Source organism: Aquarana catesbeiana, linkage group LG08 (genome assembly GCF_042186555.1).
Source record: "Aquarana catesbeiana isolate 2022-GZ linkage group LG08, ASM4218655v1, whole genome shotgun sequence".
Classification (NCBI taxonomy): domain Eukaryota; kingdom Metazoa; phylum Chordata; class Amphibia; order Anura; family Ranidae; genus Aquarana; species Aquarana catesbeiana.
The window spans coordinates 81,814,600-81,839,910 of record NC_133331.1 but is presented as its reverse complement, the minus strand read 5'-3'; the positions used below and the strand labels follow the sequence as shown (position 1 = coordinate 81,839,910).

Genomic DNA, 25,311 nt, shown 5'->3' with positions numbered 1-25,311 from the left:
AGCTGATGAGCAGAAAAAGTCAGGCAGATCACAAATTAATGATCACTGATATAGATAATGTAATCTAAGTAATACAACTTTATTATTTTTATATATTTTTATTAAAAAAGTAAAAGAAGGTAACATAAAAGTAGTATGATATTTGACACTGTTTTTGATAAACTAACGCATCAATATCTGCTTCGATGGATGTAGTAGCAATTTTCAATGAATCCTCAAGGTGCTCATCCGATATCTTGGTACTAATTTTGCCCTTCGTGTTCTTCATCCTTGAAAATAATTGCTCACTAATAATGATGATATGGAAAACTGATGACATGAATAAGGAATGATTGTGAAGAGTGGGATATTTTCTTTGTAAAGATAAAAGTCCAGTCAATTTTTTCAAAAAAATTCCCAAAAAATCATAATTTTGTGTTGAGCCGCATTCATAGCCGTCTTGGGCAGCAGGACACTCCAGAGATATTAGTATGTATGCAGCTTGATGGTACTCAGTGTGTATTGTGCTGTTTTTCTGGAATCCTCCAGGCGCTGTGTGTTTATGACAATGTATTGCTTTGTGAAAAAATCTTACTATGTATTTTCAAAAGTTAATTGTAAAGTTTGCAGCCAATAATTATTACAATAAACTGTAAAAAAAAGTTTGTGATGTTTTCCATCTATGGTACCATTTATATTAAAAACCAAAAGTTGAAGCCACTGTCTATTTTAACCATCAGGCTGGGTTCACACTGGTGCGACACGACAGCCGTCCTACTTTGGATCCGACTTTGCCCTGCGACATGAAGCCGGCATGTGTCCGACTTTCAATGAACGGGGATCCGACTTGGATCCCCGCCAATGCCGGCACTGTGTTTGGTATGAATCTTTAGGGGGGAACTCCGCGCCAAATTTTAAATAAAAAACCGGCATGGGTTCCCCCTCCAGAGGCATACCAGGCCCTTGGGTCTGGTATGGACCTTGAGGGGAACCCCCTACGCCGAAAAAACGGCGTGGGGGGTCGCCCCCAATCCATACCAGACCCTTATCCGAGCACGCAGCCCGGCCGGACAGGAATGGGGGTGGGGACGAGCGAGCGCCCCCCCCCTCCTGAACCGTACCAGGCCGCATGCCCTCAACATGGGGGGTGGTGCCTTGGGGGAGGGGGGCGCGCTGCGGCCCCCCCACCCCAAAGCACCTTGTCCCCATGTTGATGAGGACAAGGGCCTCTTCCCGACAACCCTGGCCGTTGGTTGTCGGGGTCTGCGGGCGGGGGGCTTATCGGAATCCGGGAGCCCCCTTTAATAAGGGAGCCCCCAGATCCCGGCCCCCCACCCTATGTGAATGAGTATGGGGTACAGCGTACCCCTACCCATTCACCTAGGAAAAAAGTGTCAATTTAAAAAAAAAACACTACACAGATTTTTAAAGCATTTTATTAGACAGCTCCGGGGGTCTTCTTCCGACTTCGGGGGTCTCTCCGGTTCTTCTCCACGCTCTCCGGATCTTCTGCCGGGCTCCTCCGCTCTCTTCTGCTCTTTTGCCGCTCTTTTGCTAAAGCGGAGGAGCCCGGTCTTCAATCTTCTGCCTTCTGCCTTCTGCCTTCTGCCTTCTGCCTTCTTCCTTCTTCCTTCTTCCTTCTTCCTTCTTCTCCTGATGTTGACACGACGCTCTCTGGGGCTAGAATGCTCTCTGTGCGCTCTGCTCTGACTTATATAGGCGGTGACCCCGCCCCCTTATGCCGTCACAGTCCCTGGGCATGCTGGGACTATGACGGCATAAGGGGGCGTGGTCATCGGGTGATGACCACGCCCCCTAAAACGTCACAGTCCCAGCATGCCCAGGGACTGTGACGGCATAAGGGGGCGGGGTCACCGCCTATATAAGTCAGAGCAGAGCGCACAGAGAGCATTCTAGCCCCAGAGAGCGTCGTGTCAACATCAGGAGAAGAGGGCAGAAGGCAGAAGGCAGAAGATTGAAGACCGAAGACCGGGCTCCTCCGCTTTAGCAAAAGAGCGGCAAAAGAGCAGAAGAGAGCGGAGGAGCCCGGCAGAAGATCCGGAGAGCGTGGAGAAGAACCGGAGAGACCCCCGAAGTCGGAAGAAGACCCCCGGGGCTGTCTAATAAAATGCTTTAAAAATCTGTGTAGTGTTTTTTTTAAATTGACACTTTTTTCCTAGGTGAATGGGTAGGGGTACGCTGTACCCCATACTCATTCACATAGGGTGGGGGGCCGGGATCTGGGGGCTCCCTTATTAAAGGGGGCTCCCGGATTCCGATAAGCCCCCCGCCCGCAGACCCCGACAACCAACGGCCAGGGTTGTCGGGAAGAGGCCCTTGTCCTCATCGACATGGGGACAAGGTGCTTTGGGGTGGGGGGGCCGCAGCGCGCCCCCCTCCCCCAAGGCACCACCCCCCCATGTTGAGGGCATGCGGCCTGGTACGGTTCAGGAGGGGGGGGGCGCTCGCTCGTCCCCACCCCCATTCCTGTCCGGCCGGGCTGCGTGCTCGGATAAGGGTCTGGTATGGATTGGGGGGACCCCCACGCCGCTTTTTCGGCGTAGGGGGTTCCCCTCAAGTTCCATACCAGACCCAAGGGCCTGGTATGCTCTTGGAGGGGGAACCCATGCCGGATTTTTATCTAAAATTTGGCGCGGAGTTCCCCCTCAAGATCATCTGAGCACAAGTCGCGTGCCGAAGTCGGATCATGCGAGACGGCAATCCGACTTTGATCCGACTTCAATGATAGTCAATAGGCTGAAGTAGGATCAAAGTCGGACCAAAGTAGTACAGGGAGCATTTCTAAAGTCGGAACGACTTGTGTCGGACCAGTTAGGACGGCTCCCATAGGGAAACATTAAATTTCACACGTCATGCGACATGAGCTCCCAATGTCGGAGCGTTTGTCGGACCAATGTGAACCCAGCCTCAGCAAACTAACTATTGCTTTTCATGACAGTCCAGCATCTGTCTCTTACATTTTAGTGATGCAATATAATTAAAGTGTCCTTATTTCTGTGTGAAATAATATGCTCCTAAAGAGTAATGTTAGCGCTTGAGGTCCCATATCAAGTACAAGAGAAAAAGGCCAGCAATAAGACGATGTTAAAGAATGAAACCATATTATTAAACCTCTTGTCATGATTCACTGTCCTGAATCCTGTCAATTATTCTAAAATATAATTAGAATATCTAAAGCTCAAAGTTAACAATGTAGCCTTTTATTTTTCATCATATTATTTTTCATCGCCTGTGGTATTTTTGACTTAGAATAAAACGTTTCGATTCAGGATCAAAATGCTTGGAGATGTTTGATATGTCTGCTTTGTAGCACACTTATTCAAGTTCATAGTAAGCTTAAAGTGGAGGGCCACCCTGAAAAAAAAAAAATCACCAAAAATCCTAAAAAAATTTGAAAAAAAAAAAAAATTTAAACTTACCTAAACCCTTGTTACTAGGCAGTCTTCCTAATCTGCCTCTTCCTTTTCCGCAGCGTGTTCTGCTCCTCGGTGAGCGGCCCTGTTGTCTTCTGGGAACTGTGTGTGTTCCCAGAACACCACAGGGCCATTCACAGGGCAAGGCTCCACTGCCTGTTTCCCTTACCTAGGATGGCGGATCCGAGAGCCGAGGGACGGGTCGGCCTCGAGCGGCCGACATCGCAGGCACCCAGGACAGGTAAGTATTTATTTAAAGTCAACAGCTACAGTGTTTGTAGCTGCTGACTTTTAATTTTTTTTTTTTACCACCGGAATCCCGCTTTAAGCCAAGTGATTGTCCATTAGGATCTGGTAAAGGACCACAGATAGGCCCCTTATCCTTAGGCCATCAGCCTAAAGCCCTGGGTCGAAATTTGGGAGACATTTGCTGATTCAAAAAAAAAAAAGTCTGACATTCGGCTCGTGTGTTTGCCACCCTGTCTGACAGAAGCCAGCTCCTGTCGGGTGAGCATGCTGGAAAACCAGCAGCCGACCGACTCACGATCAGCAGTACAGCGGCTCAAACCGAAGCTGACAGTTTTTTTTTCGTGCAACCTGCTGGGTTGAATGAAAAGAAAAAACTCATAGGGGTTGATTTACTAAAACTTGAGTACTCAGAATATGGTGCAGCTGTGCATGGTATCAGAATTCAACTTCAGCTTGTTCAATTAAGCTTTGGCAAAAAAACCTGGAAGCTGGTTTCTGTGCAGAGCTACACTAGATTCTGCACTCTGCAGGTTTAGTAAATCAACCCTATAGTGTGTACCAGGCTTTACCTTGATGAGCTACTTCATTTATAAGACCAACAATGGTCAAGAAAGTCACCCTAGCTAAATATTCTCACAGCATAATTAGTATGTGCCTATGATCACATTTATACCTTAGAAAAAAAACTTTAAAAGCTACGAGGATTCAAGTCCATGACTTAAAGGGTGAGGAAGCAAATTAATTGAAACCATTTAAACTGGACCTGAAAAACCTTAAAAAGTGAAGCTCTGCTTTGTTATGTTTAAATATTTAGATATGTTAATTGTGCCTAAGTAGGACCCTTAAAAAATATTTTTTGCCTTTAATTTCTCCTGAAAAATTGCAGTGCATTTCCTGTTAGTAAGGGTGCCAACACATTCCTGTACCTATAGATTCATGGTTGTATATCTGCAGTGTTACTCTAAGGCAGTGATTCTCAACTCCTGTCCTCAGGACCCACTAACAGGCCAGATTTTAAGTATTATCTTGGGGAGATGCAGACTAGAATACTGCAATCACTGAGCAGCAAATTATATCACCTGTCATGTATTTCAGTTATCTTGCAAACCTGGCCTGTTAGTGGGTCCCGAGGACAGGAGTTGAGAACCACTGCTCTAAGGCATTGCTGCCTCTGACTGGTAATCTCACCAGATTTGGAATCAGATTTGGTGATGTCACTACTATACAGATCAGTTTTCTCCTTGCTAAAAGTTCTGACATAGGGAAATGAAACCTTGCCTCTACCAAGATGACCACTTCCACAGTGAAAAACAAAGCATGGTAACTCAGTAATGGGGTAAAGGTCAGCTGCAGGGAGACAACAGACGAGTCTCTGTGACTAGTCCTTTGACTACAGCTTCCAGAGTCCAGTTCCTCTTTCAATTCATAAAGTGGGTTCAGTAATAGCTGAGCAAGAAGATACCAAATTATAGGCAGGATCAGAGTCAGGAACAAGCGGAGGTCAGCAACGTGCAGGCAGCGAGACACTGAGTCGACAAGCAGAATCTTTGTCAGACATCCAACCCAATATTGTTAATGGACAACAAACATTGACAGGCAAGGGAAAACTGAAAGCAGGTCAGGTAGAATAATAAGGTTAATATCCATTTCAGGATCAGGAACACAGGAGAGAAGACTGAAAGACCATTATTCAATTATCCTGTGCAGAGCTCAGGTTTAGAAAGCCCTTTTGGCAATTGGCACCAGTGGACGTGCCCACATTCTTGCCCATATGTTTTGATGTGCATGTGTTGGTGCACATACCCATGCTCACCATCACTTGTGCTCTTAGGCTTTAATGCCCATAAATATGTGCATGCATATGAACACACAAATTAGCCTGATTGCTGGCACAGTGTTCCTGACACCCCATGTAATATCAGGCTACACTTGCATAAAGTTTGGGTGTGCTTCTTCTTTAAACATTTGGAGTCTATGGTTATTATCATTCCAAGTCTCATACTGGGCTCTTAAAACAAACCTGTCAGTATCACCGTAAAAGTAAACTATCCTATCTAGGCAAGTTTGGGCACCACCATGCATTTCATTTTCCAAAAACAGATAGGGGGACCCAGAAACCTGGATGCCGCCAATTTTCTATTTCTGTTTTATATATCAGCTAAAACCTAGTACAAGGAGGACCCTATCAAAATTTTCATTTATACCTTGGAAAAAGTAACAGGAAGTATGGAGCCTATGCTGTAAAAAGAGAGTTAATGATAACATATCTAAATAGACATAATATGTTTATGAAATGCTTATTGGTATGCAAGAGTTTATGCTTGTAATAGGTAATAACTACAAGACATTCTGTGATAAAAAAAAATCTGAATCGCACACTGGTGAAATTGGTAGCAGTTTTAGATAATGAGTACTGTGTGTCTGAGCTGGTCATGACCCAAAGCTAGTATCTATATTTCCGAAATGAAATAAAAACACAGAGTGTAGTCTGACTTTAACAATAATTTATGTTTCTGTTTGGTGGCAGAATACAGCAAGTTCCAGCTGTATGAACTAAGTAGATAACTACAAAAACAAATCATTCCTCAAATTTCCTCATATATTCTTCATAGGTAAACTGTACTCATTTAAAGTGCATACAGCTTTCAGGGGAATTTTGTTTTTTTAAATAATATATATACTGATCTATCAACATCTAGACTTACTTTATGGAAAGTAGAATCATGCCTATAAACAACATTTCTGAAATCAGATGTAAAAACATGTTAATCACCTAAAACATATGACAATAATTGCTGCTATATGTATAAAAATTATATCCGCGCTTGGTTAAAAAAGATCAGCAGCTGAATACTATAACCCAGATATTGGGCACAAAGGAATAATACAAAATATAAAGAGCAGCGCTAAATTAAACTTAAAATATAAATAACACAATGCCTACCAACATGTGATACAAAGTGCAAATGTGCAATGATCAATATGCAATATTACTGCGACTAATATGCAATATTGAATAATAGTGAAATTAAGATATTGTCTACATATAACTGACATGATACAATATAGCATATACCATACCACAAAGTGCAAATGTGCAATGAACAAATGTGCAAAATGTGCACTATTGAATGACAAAGTGAATATATGAAAAGGAAAAAAAGTTCATGTATGGCTGATATACAAATAGAAAACATCCGATTAAAAAGAGAAAATTCTTGTAAACTAGTATTCAGTGAAGGAGATCCCATAAGAAGTGAACAGCGTTGGTCAGATGCTTGGCAGCGTGTCACCCATCACCATAGTTAAAATAAAAGAACCAGAAAGCCAGTGACCACCCTTACTCAAGGGGGTCACAAAGCGCTTGTTTGGATTCAAAGATCCACTGGAGTAATATCCAAGTGTCTCTCGCCAGAAGCCTTTATATACACCGGACGGTAATCAGCAGCCAGAACATCAGACAGCCCCAGCAACAGGGTATGTTAATATGTGAAGAGACAAAAGACCTAGGATAGTGTGATATTGTCTCTTAAGCGGTTTATTGGCAATGCTGCTGTGCTGCAGTGCATACAGACATTTCAAAACTGGGGGCACAGCTCCAGTGCAAAGAAGACAAAACAGTTCCTTGCAATTTACAAATACATGGAAGCGATCGCACATGCGCAATGCGCGTGAGCGTGGCGTCCCGACGATCATTTAGTCAAAGGTGATGGCATCAGATGTACCCCTGATGACGTCACCTTTGATGAAATGACCGTCGGGACGCCACACTCACACGCTCTGCACATGTGCAATTGCTTCCATGGATTTGTAAATTGCAAGGAATTGTTTTGGCTTGTTTGCACCTGAGCTGTACCCCCAGTTTTGGTAGACATTGTGTTATTTATATTTTCAGTTTAATTTAGAGCTGCACTTATATATATATATTTTATATTAATAATTGCCGCTATGATTGGGCTTAAAGCTCTGGTTTCCAACTTTTAGCCCGAGAGCCACATGTGGCCCTTTGGCATTAGCACTGCAATGCGGCCCTTGGACCCAGCAGTCAGCGACCGCCGGCCACACGCATTGGCTCCGGTGTCGTGCGCCTCCAGCGCGTGCGCCCCTCTACAGCTCTTAAAGCGGCCGACGTACCATGACATCAGTTCAGCCTGCCGCATTGTAACTGCGGCGACTGGTCCTCAAGTGGTTAAACAGGCCATTCATGTTCGAAAACCCTTCAATGTGGCTGAATTAAAACAATTCTGCAAAGAAGAGTGGGCCAAAATTCCTCCACAGCGTTGTGAAAGACTCATAGCCAGTTATCGCAAATGCTTGATTGCAGTTGTTGCGCCAAGGGTGGCAAAATCAGTTATTAGGTTTAGGGGGCAATTACTTTTTCACATAGGGCCAGGCAGGTTTGGACAGCTTTTTTCCCTTAACAAATGAAATGATTTAAATCATTTAAGTGTGACAAACATACGAAAAAATTGGGTGTTTTTTTTTTCACTTTTAAGAATTTTTAATACATACAATGTGGTATGTCAATAATAGTTTACAAACTGAAGATAAGAGGTGATCCACATTAAATAGTAGGCAGGGTGACGAGGGGGGCCCGCAGCCAGGCCAGGAACGGAGGAATGGCTCACTCCAGCAAGGAGAGGAAGATTCGGCTGGCAGTGACGTCATTCGGGCCCCGTTCGTAAGTAGGAGTCATTCGCAACTCGCATGTTCGTAAGTCGGGGACCCCCCGTACAGGGAACATCTATGACATTTGTTCTACAAAGTAGTGTGGATTTTCCAAGGGAGGATGCAGCAGTGGCCTTTTCCTTTCAGTCTTTCTATTAGGGTCCTTTCACGCGGGCAGTTTTTACGCTATAAACAAGAGAATACAGACAATATTTTTTACTTTATGCTATAAAACATATCCAATAAAAAATGTAAAAATTCGAATTTCTTCATCAATTTAGGCAAATGTGTTTTCTGCTACATATTTTTGGTAAAAATAAAATCCCAATCAGCGTATATTGATTGATTTGCACAAAAGTTGTAGCGTCTACAAACTGCGATATTGTGGCGGACAGTCGGACACTAACTGACACTTTTGACACTTTTTGGGGACCAGATACACTAATACAGTGATCAGTGCTAAAAAAGTATGCACTGTCACTGTACTAATGACACTGGCTGGGATGGGGTTAACATCAGGGGCGATCAAAGGGTTAACTGTGTGCCTAGCCAGTGTTTCTGTATACTAAGGGAGGCGCTTTCACTAGGGGTAGACATGGATCCTGTGTCCCGGCTTTGCCGGGACACAGGATCCATGCTTTCTGTACTGACAGAATGGATGTCTGCCTTGTGTACATGGGCAGACCGCCTTTCTTCCAGAGTACCAAAGGATCAGGGGGTGCCGGCGGACATCGAGACTTGCATTTGGCTTCAGTGGGTGTCTTTTAAAGGCCTAAGCACACCTTGACTACTTCAATAGCAGCATGCTTTTTTTTTTCATTTCCAGAAAATTGTACCAAAAAATGAGTTTACCTTTGAGCATCTATGTTCTTAAAAGGGGTTATGCTGTCCTGGTATTTTTATTTAATTTGTTTCATATTAGAAAGCAAGGGAAACTTTTTTTTTTTTAAATGTATGGTCTATTGGTCCAAATGTTTGGGCTTGCATGATGGAGTAGTTGTCAGTCAAACTATCACAGCACTAAAATTTACCTGGAAAAGAAGGGGGTGCAAAATGCTGGTATAGGATTGGTTATGAGAGAAATTGATAAAAGTTTGCCAAAGCAGCTCAATCATATTCCGGTGCTATGAAAATGAGTGACTTTCCACTTTCCCATACATTTAATCTTCAAAAGTAAATACTTACGGGTGTACAACTCCTTTAAGAGTAACTGCTCGAAGAACATTTTGAAAATCACTTATCTTGAACTAAGTTAATATTTATCTTACTAATGAGGAACAATCATGTACAAACTTGAAAAAATGCATAACCAGTAAGCAACATAAACAGAATAATCATATGGTATAGAAAAATTCCCGTATCTAAGGTTATATCATTTTTGAAGCATAGAAACATTATCTTGGCTTTATAAAGTGTACACAGTACAGTAGTAATATATTTACTGCACCCAGTAAAATCTGTACCACAGATTGAAAGGACTGGCGATAGCTACATTTGTATGCTGTGATCAGAATTAACATTAGCTTCTTTAATAATTAACATAAAGAAATGAGGAAGTTTGAGACCAGCCTAGTCACAGATCATAGAAGTTTATCCGTAGCGTTAACTGAGTTGTCACACGTTTATGAACAAACAAGGTGCATAGTACAACTGGAGAACAGGGGGATTACAGAAAGCTTTTCCCTGCCGGGCCAGGACTCAGATACTCGGTGAAGAGAGACGATGTATACGGGGCAAAGTAAAAGTCCAATTAAAGTAAAACCTCCATGGTATGTCAATATTTTTACTCTATTTCATATAAAATTGTACAATGTGTTTATTTTATATCTCTAAAGGGTGCATACATGGATTGAGGAACAGCTAGTATGTCCTGCTAGCAGATGGGTAAAAAGGGGTTTGTAGCCACGTATCCATGTAGACAAACTGAAACATATTGAAGTCCAACTTTTTTTTTGTTTACTTGAATAGTGTAGAGAAGGGTTAGGATCTCTCTCGGGTTTTAGTTACTTACAAAAAAAGAGTTTGGTCAGGGGCAGCGCTGGATCAGAGGTTTTTCTTAGGTCCCGAAAATGTGAAGAACTTGAGGTTTAGTAGTGTTAATGGTTAGACTGCTCCCAACTGTGCTTACCCCCACCCTCTGAGGGACTTCAGTTGAATACTTAGAATCAAGAAGTGCCAAAAGAAGGAATCAATGAGGTTATTGGGTGCAAATGATTGTCTTTCATTATGAGTTTAAAGCCAAAGCATTTTGGGGGGTAACAGAGACCAACATTTTTAGGACTTGGATGTGCAGGAGATTACGTGATTTGGAAGTGAAAAGTGTGTGCCTGTGTTTCCATTAATTAAGTTCTCTTGTGTAATGTGAAGGCAGCAATCCAATGCACCAAAGAACTGAGATTCTGTTACCCCCAAAATATGTTGACTTGCAGTTGGTAATGAAGAGAATGATTTGCATCTAGCCACCTCATCAATTTATATTTTGAGGCTCTTTTTCTTCTTCTCCTCAGGTTTTCATTGCTGTCTACTCCACTGTTGATTTCTCCTCATTTTCTGTACCTTTGTGTACACTGACATAAGGTCCTTGTGATAAAAAGTAAGATGAAATCTTCCCAGTGGATACACAGACAGCAATAAAACCCGAGAGAGGTCCTATTTTTTCCACTTTGATAAAATGTGATTTTTCCAATGTTTGTAACTTTCTTGGAGAGATTTCCAGTCACTTCCTGTCCAAGAGACGACAAGACAGGAAGTGAACACACATAGCAATAACATCTTGACAGAGGTTCTAACTATTTTTCATTCCATCCAGCTAAACAAACTCATAAAAAGATTACAGTGTATGTATGGCCACAACTTTTTTTTTCTTTTCAGAACCCCTGCCAGGATATTTCTTTCTTTACCTTTAGGGAAATTTCACTTCCACTTCACTTTATATCCCAGTGATGCAATACTAAGTTCAAGTGGATGAAAAGTCTAACTATAACTATTCTTAAAAACATCCCTCCCACCTTCCTCCTACCTATCCTGATTACCCTGAATAAAAAACATCTGTGTACGTAACGTTTCTTTAATCCTGTCCTGTTATGTGATCCTGCAGCTCCAGCTCTCATGTGTCAGTGAGTGGCTGCTACAGGGGAGTAGAGGGAGTGCCAACATTAAATGGGCTATTGGAGTTGGCGGACGACAGCTCTGGGAATTCATAACCCAATAATAACCCATAATTGTTAAGTGCTCCCAGGCACAGGGAAGCCAGATCTGCTCAATCATATGACCAGACCAGAGAAAAAAGGCTAAATATGCAGATCTTTTTTATATAAGGTACGCAGGATAGGTAGGAGGCGAGGGAGGGACATTTTTAGGAATAGTTATAGTTGTCTTTATCTTACACTTTAAAGAAAATCACCAAAATTAGGGAAATTTCCCTCTTATGCCCTGTACACACAACCGGTTTTGCCATCAGAATAAACTCTGAAGGTTTTTACGATGGAGTTCCGATGGAATTCCGCTCAAGCTGTCTTGCATACACACGATCACACCAAATTCCGACCGTCCAGAACGCGGTAACGTACAACACGTACGACAGGACTAGAAAACGGAAGTTCAATAGCCAGTAGCCAATAGCTTCCGTGTCGTACTTGCTTCAGAACATGCGTCATTTTTGGTGCGTCGGAACAGCATACAGATGAGCGTTTTTTCCAATAGTAATTTTTTCTGTCGGAAAAATATAGAACATGTTCTCTATCTAAGTCCGTCTGAATTTGACAGAAAAAGTCCGATGTGGCATACACACGGTCAGAATATACGATGAAAAGCTCCCATCGGACTCTTTCTGTCGGAAATTCCGCTTGTGTGTACGCGGCATTAGACTTCTTGACTGCATTATGCCCCTAATGGAAGATTACCCCTTACCTTTTGCTCTGTGGACATCTCTAAACTTTTGGATTTTCCATCACTTTTTATCTCAATGACAATAGTCACAAGCAGAGGCTTGAATCTCACCAGTGGGGACAGAGACAGCTATAAAAATTTGATAGGGGTTCCAAACCTTCATAACTCGAAAACTTTAAAGATCAACTCCGAGCAAAAAATACGTTTTCCCATGCAGTGGAGCTGTGCCCTCAGTGCATTAGTTAACTGCTCGTTTTTGTCTATGGGAGAAGAGAAAGAAAATTTTCTCACGTAAACCTACAATCCTCCCAGCACAAGACCAGTGCGGCACCCCTGCACTCCAGAGTTGTGGGCCATTCCTGATGTCTTCAAGCCCAGATCAGGCTTGATAGACCACCACTGGAGTGCTGTTTTTTGGTGGAACGAAGGATCGGGTGAGTATAAGATTTCTTCTCATCCCTAGACAAAGCAAGCAGTTGATCTTTGCAGTGTGGGAACAACCCCACTGCATGGGAAACCTTTTTTTGCCCTGAGTTGGGGTTTAAAAGAAAGGTTTGACGGAAATATATACTTTAATATGTTTATTATTCATTTATTATTATCAGTTTACTATCTTAAATATAAGACTGTTCATCTGTTAATAGGACATGCTAAAACAAGCTGTTTACAAAGCTAAAAAGAAAAGTTTTAGCTGAAGTTTGGTTTTAACATCAAGTTACTTCCCATAAAAATGTTTCCTAAGTTAGCTATTGTAAGTGTCAACACTGCTTGATACCCTTTTAGCAAAAAACTATTAGGAATTAATTCTTCAAAAATAACCTGCCTTGGTGGTGCATTAACCTGATTATAGGCAGGTTAATAGACAGAAGGCCAATTTCCAAGCCTTGTTTGATATGCGAGTGCGCTCTCATTTCACATTCACTTTATTTATTTGGCAACAATTATGTTGTCATTCTGCGATCAAACACCTTTTGCTTATGAAAGCTAGTGAAAGGGCAGAAACGCATTTGGAAAATTAAACATAAGACGATTCTCCTGCAAGCTGTAATTTAAACCAATTACTCTGCCCCTTCATCTTCACATCACATGCAGATGAGGTCATGGGATTAAACTGGGAGCCATCATTCAGTTTAACAATGTTTCTTTTTTTTTAACGGTTTGCATAATGCTACTGGTTATGGCTTAAAGTAGGAGCAGGCAACCTGCAGACTTTCAGCTGTTCACCTTCTAGGTACAGCGTATGCATAGATGTCTACATACACAGCATAAGCCTGGCCTGACATCAATGCACTAACTGCATCAATTCTAAGCGCTGCCCTTTCAATAAATTAGCTCTAAACTATAAAATTATATATATATATATATATATATATATATATATATATATATATATATATATATATATAATTATATATATATATATATATATATAATATAAATATTTATTATAATAAATTATAATAGATAGATAGATAGATAGATAGATAGATAGATAGATAGATAGATAGATAGATAGATAGATAGATAGATAGATAGATAGATAGATAGAGATCTATAGATATCTATATATAGTGTTAAAAGTAATGTCCAAAATTAATCTTGTAGTGCCATTTATAGTGAAATAGTGCAAAAAAAATATGTGCAGAAATCACTGTGCTGTGCTCCCCTCCTGTGTTCCCACACTCACTGACAATTGTGGACTCTTACATCTACAGTAAAGAGTCTTTATGCTTATGTATGATAGATCTTGCAGGCTTTGCTAGGACTTGTATTCCTCCAACCTCTTGGGTCTTGTATTCCTCCAGGTCACCTATTCCTCTACTATGTTGACCAATGTCAGGAAGCTGGTGTACTCACGCATGTAAAAGAATGGCAAGAGGGGCTCAACATAGCACTTACATAAAAACTGCATAAAAAAGCACAAAGCTCACTGACCAAAAAGTCACACATTGGAGTGCGTGTCACCAGCTGGATGTGACGTCAGTAACCATTCTCTGCTAACGCATTTCGCCCCTCCCACAAGGCGTCTTTAGATGACATTACTTTGGACACTGTTTATATATGAGTTTATATCTAATATATTGAAAGGGCAGCGCTTAGAGTTGATGCAGTTTGGGACAGAAAGTGAGGTGAAATCTTCTGAACAGGGGCACAGACAGCAAAACAAATGCTACAGGGGTGATAACCCTTCCCTATGCTATCCAAAAAGCTTTAAAATAGATTTTTTGGCTGGAGCTACACTTACAAAATGTACCTGTTCCAAATTACAAACAGATTCAACTTAAGAACAAGCTTACAGTCCCTGTCTTGTTTGTAACCCGGGGACAGCCTGTATAGGCTTTGCCTGCTTGCATTACATTGGGATGAGAAGATGTGGCTGTGGACTTGGTTATCAGTACTGTCACTTCTGAGTTACAAGTCTGTAGCTTGAGGCACCTAGACACACCTAGTCCTGCCCACTGCTTTCTGGATTGGTAGCATTGCGTCTATTGTTGAAACCCTGCCACTGTGATCTTCAGCACCTGAGGAGAACATGTTAGACAAAAAAGAAGCAGTATTTGGCTCAGTCAGGGATGGTAAAGGAAGTTGGTTTATTTGCTTTATAATGGCACGTACACACGATCGGAAATGCCGCCAGCAAAACTCTGATGAGAGCTTTTTGTCGGAAAATGCGACCGTGTGTATGCTCCATCGGTCTTTTGCTGGCGGAATTCCAGCCAGCAAAAGATTGAGAGCATGTTCTTTATTTTTCGGTCCGGAAAAGTTCCTATCCGAAAATGCGTTCGTCTGTATGCAATTCGGACGCGTAAAAAAATCACGCATGCTCGTAAACAATTCGACGCATGCTCAGAAGCATTGAGCTTCATTTTCTCAGCTCGTCGTAGTGTTGTACGTCACCATGTTCTTGACGGTCCAAAGTTCAGAGAACTTTTGTGTGACCGTGTGTATGCAAGCCAAGCTTGAGCGGAATTCCATCGGAAAAACCATCCAAGATTTTTCTGACGGAAATTCCGATCGTGTGTTCGTGGCATGAGGCTTGTATATCACACATAGCTCCCAACTGTCCCTGAATTCGAGGGACTGTCCCTTCTTTGGAACAATTTCCCTCTGTCCCTCATTTCTCCTGATTTGTCCCTCATTTGGTCTGATCTATATAGTTGTATATAAAATGCACTATTTATCTTTCAAAAAGTGTTTCCCAGTGCAATAAACATTTCATCCAATTTTTAAATTGCTGCATTTGTAAATGTCAAAAACCAGTATAAAGAAATAGTAGTGGTAAGGAAAAAAAAAACACTTGTGGGATTAACTAATCATTTTTTGTATAATTCTTCTTTTAAGGCTTAATGTACACTAGCAGCTCCTAAACTTGAGTTTAGGAGCTTTTGGCATTTTTTTGCCAAAGCTCCTAAACTCATATCCATAAAAGCCTATGGGGTTGATTTACTAAAGGCAAAAAGACTGAGCACTTCGCAAAGAGCAGTAGCTACAAAGCTTAGTAAGTGAGCAGAAGCTATGCTTACTTCCATCCTCCAATCATCTGCAAGCAAAAAATGCATTTTGTTTTAAAATTTTCCTTGCATGTGATTGGGTATTCTATTAAAAGAGAAGCTTTACCTCATTTACTAAGCTCTGGAGCATCTGCACTTGCTGAATGCAACTGCACTTTGCAAAGTGCACAGTCTATTTGTCTTTAGTAATTCAACCCCACTGCGTCAATGTTCACATAGGCTTTTAGCAAAGTTTAGGATCTGCTGCGGTAAGGTGAGGTTCAACCTCCCTCTCCTAAACGCAGAATAATCGCAGTCAGGATAGAAACGTTTTAACGTGTGTATTTGAAGCCTTTGGGGGCGTGACAGGGGGTGTGTCCTATGCCTGCATACTTTTGCTAATAAGTGTCCCTCGTTCCCATCTCAAAAAATTGAGAGGTATGTATCACATAGCAAACTCACCCATCCATTCATGTCACCTTGTTTTATTTTGTTGAGAAATCACTTTGAAAAGCACCCCCTAGAATTTTTGGCCATGGCCATCTTGAGTAAGGGTCGATGATTCATGTAACATTTACTTCCTGGATTCCATCTGCCTTTAACTCAGGCATGCATTCAGAAGGGTGTGCTTAGCTGAGAAAACTCCCCCCCCCCCCCGAAGACTCCTGGGATGTATGACATCATTTGCCTAGGCCTGGAGACCAGAAGGTAATGGAAAAAATGTAAAACAAAGTTTAAAACTAGTGAATATGCTATACTTTCCTATCAATATAATAATGCTAGCAAGTAAGGAATTAAATTAGTTGATGATGATTGAGAGAGTGAAGTTCCACTTTAAATAGATCCCATGGCTGTGCAAGGCTACAAGAGTCATTAGCACAGCAAAACAGATAGAGGCATTTACTGTATATTTCCATTGATAAAAACAATTGAGATACAGTTTGCTATAGGTCTTATTTAACCTTGAAAACCAAGCTCCTGTATCTGTCAAAAGGAGGATTTGACTAGTCGCACCTTCTGTGTGGTGTGTGTTGGACAAACAGCTTGTGACTTCATCTCCATTTTAGTAATAGTAGACAATGAAATGCTTTGGGTCAATCCTGTCCCATTCCTACTATGGAAACAGTACCTTTGCAAATGTAGAACTGCCCCCATAGAGATTGCTGTGTGTAGACTTTCACTCGACCAACCATACTCTCATCCGCTCGTTATCCAATAATCAATCTAGGGTGTTTGTTTTTTTGGTATTTATCGTTGGAACTTGGATGGGAGAAGTGAATAGTGGGATACTCCAGTTGGAACGAATTACAGCCTCACCAGATTGAATGTGGCAGCAGACTCTCTGCTATACCATACTGCACTCGTATGGGAGTAAAAAGTCCTTTGCTTGCTCTGGCAGCAGACTTGATTATACTGTTTTATCTTCAGGACACTCCCTACCAACGCCTTTGGCTGACACCCGTCCACTGACTCTACTAGCTAAAGGGATGGTCCTCACGGGACAGGCCCCATGACACAGATCTGGACTTACAGTAGGCATAAACAGATCCTTCCTGATGTGTCTCCCTTCCAGTCAGCTTTGCAGGACATGTGGGTTGCAGCTTTACTCAGATTCAGGCCCTCAGGTCACCCACCTGAGGCCACATGTGCAGTGGGGGGGCAGCCGCCCACTTCCTCCGGGACCCCGCTCTCCAGCTGAAGACCCCAAGCAAATGTGCCCTTGGCATATATACAGTCACCCAGCATGCACTGAGGCACTTTCCTCCACCAATGGCCAGGGCTGTAACTATGCCTATGCTCTCACTTGTAAGGTTTCCTCCCACTGTCCAATATGCCCCATCCTATTGGACCAGTGTGAAATATCCAAACAACATGAGCAGGATCTGAGCACCATGAGCAGACCCTATCAATGGATCTCTGCTCCCTGGTGGGCATCTAAAGAGAGCATCTAAATTTACCTGGCAGCCTTCCTGGTAGGCAGAAAGACCCAAAAACTATACTCTCTTTTAGCATCTACCTAGGAGGGTGCTACACAATATAAAAAGAAACCTTTTTATTACCAAGCATAATACATAAAGAGAATAAAAACAATGACATTCCCTTAAAAAACACAAGCAAACAAAAAATCAGAAAGGTAAAAGTAAAAGCAAAAAGAGAGAAACATGGAAAACAGAACACTGAAGGGGAAAGTTTGGACTTATCTGCCCAGCTATACTGTAACAAAGGTGTGTTTACACTAGGTATTGAGAGAATGAGAAAATAAAGATTGTAGGCAATATTGAATCCACATAAGAATAGCTAATTGTTTCCCATTAATCATGTACTAGCTGTACATAGTCTACTTACATTGCAAATACCGATATTAGCAATATTGACTGTGAATACAAATCAAGAGTTTACTGACGTTATCACTAAGAGTAACATGCAAAGTTAAACCATTAGTATAACTACAATAGGTTGCAAAAAATCTGATTGGTTGCTGTGTGAGTTAATTTGATTTGTGGTATTTGTGGGATTGTTTTGTGTATATCAGTAATGGTACACCATTTTTTAAAAATATTAAATGCATTACTCATTACTTTGTTCCAGGAATGGGACAGGAAGTGCCTGTACCACTGCTGGAACATAGTGCTGTATTCTGTATGTAGCTGATGCTGCATACAGTTTATACAGCACTGACAGTGGCCTCATGTATTTGTAAAGGAAATAGTTCATTTGCACCAGCTTGGCCCAAACTAACTATTTAAAGTTAAATAAAACCCGGAGTTAGACTTTAACTATTTGCCTACTGGGCACTTTTTCACACAAATAGAGCTTTCTTTTGGTGGTATTTAATCACCATTGGGTTTTTCATTTTTTGATAAATAAATGAATTAATACCAAAAATTTTGGGGAAAAAAACAACGTTTTCATAGTTTGTTATAAAATTTTGCAAACAGGTAATTTTTCTCCTTCACTAATGTGCGCTGATGAGGCTGCACTGATGGGCACTGATAGGCTGCACTGATGAGGCGGCACTGATGAGGCGGCACTGATGAGGCGGCACTAATGGGCACTGATGAGGCGGCACTGGTGGACACTGATGAAGAGGCACTGATGAGGCTGCACTGATAGGTGGCTCTGATGGGCACTGATAGGCGGCACTGATGGGCATAGCTCCCAACTGTCCCTGATTTTGAGGGACTGTCCCTGATTTGGAACAATGTCCCTCTGTACCTCTTTCCCCCTCATTTGTCCTTCATTTTAATCTGATCTATATAGTTGTATATAAAATGCACTTTTTATCTTTCAAAAAGTGTTTCCCAGTACTAACAAAAAACAGAAGAGAAAAGAGAATTCTTCAGTGAGGAACGCGCAATAGTCAATATTATGAATATAAATGCTAATTTTATTGAAAAAATCACAATAATCACCAATCCAGAGATATACTGTAAAAACAGGTACCATCACCAATTAAAAAGGACAACATTGTCATGGACAGACGCAGATGGCCACCTCTCACAGCCAAACTCTCACACCAAGCAGTTAAACTTCATTCATAAATTGTGCATGAATGGTTACAACAATGAGTTTGGATGCATTAATATGCTGAAAGTCCTTAATAATCAGGAGAGGGCAGCGGGTTGAGGCAGATGAATATTGCTTGGGTGGTGGGGGAGTATGAAGACCGGCCTGGTTATCAAGGTAACAAACTCCTGGGATAAGGAGACCCAGAGCAGGGAAGGAGGGGAGGTACAGGAAGTGTGGAGGGTCTATGGTGGGGAGACCACCAACAGTGGGACCCAGGGCTGTTACAACAGCAACTATGGTGAGTCTACACGCCTGTGTATTAAATGTCTCTCTAGGCAAATGGTGGCTAAAGATGTTGGAGGCCAATTGCACATGACTTGGAGCTGAGCTGGGTGACTGTCTCTGTTAGCTGGATGCAGTGTGGTGGACACAAGGTGCTTAATTATAATAGCTATCCCAGGGCTGGGATGTATACAGGTTAAGTCTCACCCAGTGTCGACTGCAGTCCTCTCCAGGAACAGGAGTTATAGCTGTCACCATCTCCAGCAGGTGGATTAATACGATTGCAGATTGCTGTATCTTCCACAGGGTCACTTAGTGTACACGTCCGTTGGCGGTCCCATAGATGTAAGGATGGTAGTGATCCTGATGGGATACCGCACCGGAGCCGGGTATACTGGCGACCATGTACTTCCTCTTGTTCCGTTTCCCCGGATATATGCGGGCAGCCGTTATGGTTCAGGCCGGTGTTTACGAGGCTAGTGGGTGGATCTGCGAAGCTGCCGAGACGCTATGGGCAGCGTGATGGCTTTCCCAGTACTAAACCTTTCATCCAAATTCTAAATAGCTGCATTTGTAAATTTTAAAAGCCAATATAAAGGAATAGTAGTGGTAAAAAAAAAGCCCTTGTGGATTTAATTAACCTTTTTTTGGTTTAATTCTCCTTTAAGGGGGTGTGGCAGGAGGCGTGTCCTATGCCTAAATAAGTTTGCAAGTAGGTGTCCCTCATTCCCATCTCAAAATGTTGGGAGGTATGCTGATGGGCACTGATTGGCAGCACTGTTGAGCACAGATTGGCAGCACTGGTGGGCACTGTTGGGACTGCACTGATAATCAGGACACAGATCAGTGCCCTGATTATCAGTGTACATGTCCCTTTTAGAGAAGCTGATAACCGACTTCGGTTTAGCTCAGTCAGCAAGTGGTTAAAGTGATTGTAAACTATCACCTTGTAAAACAACTCATTCAGTTTAACACCTTCGCTCCTAAGGGAAAACAAATCAAAATGCCTAAGCACAATTTTGCAACTTTGACATGCGTTAGTAAAACCGTACATATCTTTACAACTAGTTTGTGCATCCAGGTAGATTATACCTTGGTTTTTTTTCAAGACAAATTGGACTTTCATTTGGTGGTAAATGGTAATGGATATCTCCTGATTCTTTTTATTATCAAAGGAAAACTGGCCCAAAATATTAAAAAAAAAAAAAATCATTTTTTTTCTTTTAATTTTGCTGTATATTTCTTGCTACTGCCATAACCTATCACCAAAAAACAACCCAAAATAAATTCTCCTGCTCCTAACGATTGCAGTGATACCACATATGTATATGTTAGTTGTTGTTTGTACCCGTAGTACAGCCCAGAAACAATAGTGCGCATTTTGCTTTTTTTTTTTTTTTCCTACCTAAAACACACTGACACTAATTTAAAAAGTTTTTAAAAAATCCTGTCCCTGACCTTTGACCCTGACCTTGACCCAAATACTAACCCTGGCACTGGCCTATTTTTTGTATTTAATTTTTTATTATTGTTATTTTTATAATAAGATTTTTATTATTGTTATTTTTTATTTTTTTTTACTCTGCAAGGAAGGAGAGAGATACGGTGTATCTCTCTCCTCCATTCACAAAGAAAAAGACACGGGACCAGGCTTTACAGTGACTGATCACTGTGATAGCCAATCAGAGGCTAGCAAAGCTTTCAGAGGACCCGGGGCTCTCCATGAGACCCTGGTCTCTGTACTGGGAGCACGCTGTGCGGCATGCTCCCAGCACAAAGCAAGATACGCAAATATGCAGCCCCATGAAATGAATTCCCTTTCCAGTGAGGCCGCATATTTGTGTTAGGTGGGCATGAAGGGGTTGAAAAAAAAATGAAAGGCAAAACATTTTTGTAAAGATATAAAAAAAAAACATTATAAATAAATTTTTTCCCTTTTTTATATGTGATCATATTCCTTCCACTCCCTCTGTTCTCAGCTGCATTAGAGCTGGGGGGAGGAGAATCAGTAGTACACTGAGCTTCCCAGTGAATGGCTGTGCAGTGGGGGCATATCAGGTCAAGTCTGGGGGAGAGCACACTGAGTTCCCAGCGTAGCTAGAGATCTGACCATGATGTGTTCTCCAGCTTAGTGTGGTCAGTTTTTAAAAGGAAAGCAAGGGGACCAGCAGGAACACCAGGGATTTCACATAAAGGAAGCAACACAAAGAGAACAGGATACTTTCTCATACAAGAACATGGCACAGCAGGAATATGAAGTGTTGGGGTAACAGACGCTCTAATGTGTTAGTCAAGTCTGTCTAAATCAGCTAGAGCATCTTAAAGAGGAACTGCAGTCTGCTCACATAATTTGTAATAAAAACATCTTTGCCATTCTGAAGCTTCACTCCAACCACTATGCATATTATTTTATATATACTGTGATTCTGTACTTGCCAAATATGCTGCAGAAATCTTCCTCCACTGAGTCCGGCTGCAGCCATTTTAACTGTGGGCAGCTGAAGCTGCTGCCTGTTCGCTTCCTGGATTTACACAGAGGCACACCTCCAGCTCTGCAGCTCTCATTGGCCGTCTTATGACTCATCCCCCCTCCTTTCCTGGCACAAGAGTGAGAGAGAGAGCTGTAAATGATGTCCTAAGCCTAGGCTTTTTACCAGACAAGAAACAGGAAGTGGACTGTATAAGGTATTTACTAGCAGAAAAAAAAAGTACTATCAAAAGTTAAAACAACAAGGGCAGAAGATTTAATAAATGGAAAGATGAAAAAATGACTGAAGGCCTGCTTTAAACTACCCTCTCCCCAGACTGACAATGCTGCTGTCCAAGGCTGGCTTTGTTGCTCCTCTATAGAGTGGAGACCCTCGGACACAGAAGTGTGTTACTGGCCAGATCACCAGGTAAAAATAAAGGGAAAAAGGCTAAAAAATTACAACTAATGCAGCCACCACACATAAGGATTGATAAGCTGCAATATATTACATTTTAGTTCCATATTATTTTATTTTTTTAGTTAGTTATTGTTTTACATACAACAAACCAAGACATAGTATACAAAACCCAAAAATGACAGTCAGTTAAGGGCAAATAGTCCCGAAAAACAAACTATGCAAAATATTAGTGGTTGGAGAAGGAAACAACCACAAAGGGCACACAAACTGATAGAGATAATATTATACATAACTTATAACTACTATTTGCCATATATTACATTTTCATTTTGGGTTACGTTTACCTCTTTGGGCAGAATTTCACTTTTCATAAATAGAATCCTTTTGTAATATCATTTCTGGCCCAACCACCCCAATATTATTATCTCTCACTTCCACAAGAGGTTTGAAATGTCATGTTTCTGAGTTTTAAAACATTATTTCGGCTTGCATCACTTCCTGTAGGTCATTTCCCATCATTCACTGTGTTGTTGCATTAGACAAAAGGGTGCACTAGGGCGTGTATTACAAGTCTGGACCATACTTCCTTCATTACTATACCACCACCTACTTTTTCCCTTAAGGTAATCATACACATTGCAATCCGATTGTACAAACCCATCAGCTATATAGTGCAAGGGCCTGCCTGATTTGATACAGATTAAATGGATTGTTCAGGTGGGTCCACCTATTACATAGTTCTGGTGAATCTAAGGCTACTTTCACACTGGGGCGCGGTAGCACCAAAGCAACGCTCGTTTTAGCGGCGCTTTAGCGCAGTTTAAGTGGTGCTTTTCGGCCGCTAGCGGGGCGCTTTTAACCCCCACGCTAGCGGCCCAAGATGGGGTATAAACTGCCCGTGTTATCACTAAGAGTTCATCAGCCGCCACACTCTCTGGAGGTGTATCTATCTATAGGATCATCTAATCGGTAGGTGATCTCCCAATCTTGATCTCAACGATGCTCCTGCCTCTTGCCCTCTGTTCATGATGTAAATAGGTGTTTTTTGTTTTTTGTTTTGGTTTTTTTCTATTATTATTTTTCTGTTTTTTTATTTTTAGAATATGCTATGGTAATTTTACCTTGAACGCCCCTGATGAAGGGACCCCACAAGTGTCCTGAAACGCGTCGGGACGAATGTCTACAATTGCCACGCATCAACGATTTAGTTTTTTGTAAACCTGATGTTTTTAACATACCTCATTTCTGGTGATGTTTGCACCTGAATAATTTTATATATTTTTTTCTACATACTAATAAATAAATTATCAAAAAATGCCAATTTTATTCAGACCCCCTTTTCCTTGTTGCCTTTAAAGTCCTTTCCACTTGTTTTTGGGGGATATTTGCTCCTGTACAAACCGCCCGTGTTGCGGCGCTTTCAAAGTGCTTTTCAGGTTCTTCGGAAGCGCTGCCAATTCATTTCAATGAGCAGGGCATGTTGGGAGCGTTGTATACAGCGATCCCAAACCGTCCCAAAGATGCTGCTTGCAGGACTTTTCCTAACGTCCTGCAAGCGCACTGCCCCAGTGTGAACGCACCCGGGCTTTTACCAGTGGCAGCCCATGCATTGTGGGCGCACGGGCGCTGCCCCCCCATCCCTGCCGCTGCCTCCCTATCCATGCGCCCGGCCCCTTTCAGGACGCCAGGTGCATGGATTCCTATGGTGGGGTGTTTTTTTTTTTAAGCACCTGATAAGAGCCAGAGGCTCTAATAGGCTTCAAAAAAGGGTGGGCTCGGGGCGCAGAGAGTGCGCCCTGATCCCACCCAATTGTGTGACCATAGCAAATTAATTTTCACTATTTTCACACTACAGTGCCTCCTCGCCAATCAGGAGGCAGGTCTTTTTTTCTGTCAGTGCCATGAGCCCCGCCCCTTCACACTGGGGCACGGTAGCACTAAAGCACTGCTTGTTTTAGCGGCGCTTTAGCGCTGTTTAAGCGGTGCTTTTCGGACACTAGCGGGGCACTTTTAACCCCCATGCTAGCGGGCCAAGATGGGGTATAAACCGCCCATGTTGCAGCGCTTTTCAGGTGCTTCGGAAGTGCTGCCCATTCATTACAATGGGGAGGGCATTTTGGGAGCGCTGTATACAGCACTCCCAAACTGCCCCAAAGATGCTGCTTGCAGGACTTTTTCTAACGTCCCACAAGCGCACCGCCCCAGTGTGAAAGCACTCAGGCTTTCACCAGTGGCAGCCTGTGTATTGTGGGCGCACGGACGCTGCTCCCCTCCATTCCTGCCGTTGCCTCCCTATCCATGCGCCCGGCCCCTTTCAGGATGCTGGGTGCATGGATTCCTATGGCAGGGGTAGGTGGGGGTGTTTTTTTTTTTAAGTACCTGATAAGAACCAGAGGCTCTAATAGGCCTCAAATTAAGGATGGGCTCGGGGTGCAGAGAGTGCACCCTGATCCCACCCAATTGTGTGACCATAGCGAATTAATTTTCCCTATTTTCACACTACAGTGCCTCCTAGCCAATCAGGAGGCAGGTCAGTTTTTTTGCTGTCAGTGCCGTGAGCCCCGCCCCTGGGGGGGCAGTGGGGGGTGCTGTCAGTGCCACGAGCCCCACGCAGGGGGGTGCTGTCAGTGCCGTATTTGTATTCTGGGCTATATACACTATCTGTATTGCTGGGCTACTTACCATATCTGTATTCCTGGGCTATATACACTATCTGTATTGATGGGCTATATAAACTATCGGTATTGCTGGGCTATATACACTATCTGTATGGGCTATATACACTATCTGTAATTCTGAGCTATATACTCTGATCTGTGAGGCTGAGCTATATACCCTATCTCTAATGCTGAGCTATATACCCTGATCTGTGAGGCTGTTCTATATACTCTGTCCTGTGATGCTGAGCTGTATACTCTGTGC

At 42.3% G+C, this 25,311-nt stretch overlaps 1 protein-coding gene across 4 annotated transcripts in view; it reads left to right on the top strand.

Moving 5' to 3' along the window:
• The window catches only part of BLNK (B cell linker), a 330,248-nt gene that overhangs the window by 107,140 nt on the left and 197,797 nt on the right, over window positions 1-25,311 (top strand). The window contains exon 1 of one of the 4 annotated variants that reach the window (XM_073596068.1): window positions 9,903-10,099. The exons of 2 other annotated variants lie outside the window; for them this stretch is intronic. In XM_073596068.1, the coding sequence (XP_073452169.1) occupies window positions 10,053-10,099 (47 nt within the window). In that variant the 5' untranslated portion in view covers window positions 9,903-10,052. Of the gene's footprint in view, window positions 1-9,902; window positions 10,100-25,311 lie in introns of those variants that run through there. One more of the 4 variants, XM_073596070.1, reaches the window with a different exon arrangement.